The sequence below is a fragment of the Pteropus vampyrus genome, unplaced genomic scaffold (assembly GCF_000151845.1).
Source record: "Pteropus vampyrus isolate Shadow unplaced genomic scaffold, Pvam_2.0 Scaffold135, whole genome shotgun sequence".
Taxonomy (NCBI): domain Eukaryota; kingdom Metazoa; phylum Chordata; class Mammalia; order Chiroptera; family Pteropodidae; genus Pteropus; species Pteropus vampyrus.
Window position 1 is genome coordinate 5,533,852 of NW_011888916.1, and position 1,335 is coordinate 5,535,186.

The following is a 1,335-nucleotide window of genomic DNA, read 5'->3' on the forward strand; positions in this document are numbered from 1 at the left end:
CAGTCACACGTCGCTCTGTTCCTGCTTCAGTGCGCACCTTGACCGCTCCTCAGGGAGAGACCGGCCTAGGCATGAGGGGCGGGTGGGCGGGATTCGTCCCGAGTTCACAATATATTTAATCTGTAAAACCTGAAAAGTACAATGCGCGCATAGTCTAATTTTTTCCATTTTGTCCTTTTTTTTTTTTGCTTGTTTTTGAATTTTTTTTCACGTTAATACCGAGGTCACCTACAAATTACAATTAATAACTTAGAATTCCATTTTATAACATTATACACTGGCTTGTATATATATGTATAGATTACATATAGATTTATACATGTATAAAAACTCACACTGCACCAAGGAAACCCATGCTTATCGGCATAAGCAACAAAGAGAGCGACAAATACCGCAACGAGGAAAGTGCACCTTAGAACTTGTTTCCTTTTTTTTTTTACAATTGATATCGATATGTGTCCCAAAGACTCGACTCAGTGCCAAGAGATTTATACATCCTAAATTTATATTTGTTAGAGCGAATATTTTAAATTCTTTAAAAGGAGGGGGAGACACAGAAGACAGACTTTTGGACTATCTTGCCATCCATTTGAGCGCGCGGGCGGGATGGGCGTAGCTAATGGAAAGGCAGGAGCGTGCGCAGCGGCCGCAGCCTCTGAATTCAAAAGAATTGTCGCCCGTGGAAAGGCTGGGGAGCCTTGGGGAGGGGGTCGGAGAATAAGGATCCGGGCCGCGCACCTTCTCCGAGAACATCTGCATCTGTAGCTGCTCCCTTTGCTCAGCTCTCCCAACCCACCCTTCAAAACAAAACAAAACCACCTTGGAGCGAGAGAACCCCAGCCGGGGCGCAGAGTGCGCACCGGGCGAAGAGGGACCCGCTGCCCGCGGGAACGAAGCTGAGGTCCTTGCTTGAGAGCCGCGCCGCTGCCAGGCCCCTCGCCCTACTGCTTCTCAGGGGCGCCGTTGACCATAGGCCCGTAAAGGCCGCCGCCGTAGGTCGGCTCCTTGTGCACAGCAGCGGCGGCGGCCGAGCGGTCGCGCATTAGATCGCTGAAGGCGTAGTCCATCGGCGGGCGGAAGCCGAGTGTGGGCACCAGGCCGGCGGTCGAGTAGGGAGCCATGAAGGCCAGGCCGCGGCTGTGCGCCGCCGCCGCCGAGTAGGCCAGGCGCAGGGGGCTGAGGCCGAGGGGCGCGCCCAGCGGGTAGGCGCCCGCATCAGCGCCGAAATGACTGGCGTTGGGCTGCAGAGGCGAGAAGGCCGAGCGGCTACTCAGCGAGCCCAGCGCCCCAGGAGCCATGGCGCCGGCCAGCAAAGGTCTGTGGTGCGGGGGTGCG

At 54.9% G+C, this 1,335-nt stretch overlaps 1 protein-coding gene across 1 annotated transcript in view; it reads right to left on the bottom strand.

Annotated features, from left to right (window-relative positions):
• Nucleotides 1–315: 315 nt before the first annotated feature.
• DMRTA2 (DMRT like family A2) overlaps nt 316–1,335 on the bottom strand; it is a 3,588-nt gene continuing 2,568 nt past the window's right edge. The window contains exon 2 of the mRNA XM_011367706.2: nt 316–1,330. Coding sequence (XP_011366008.1) covers nt 942–1,330 — 389 coding nt within the window. The 3' untranslated portion in view covers nt 316–941. The remainder of the gene's footprint in view (nt 1,331–1,335) is intronic.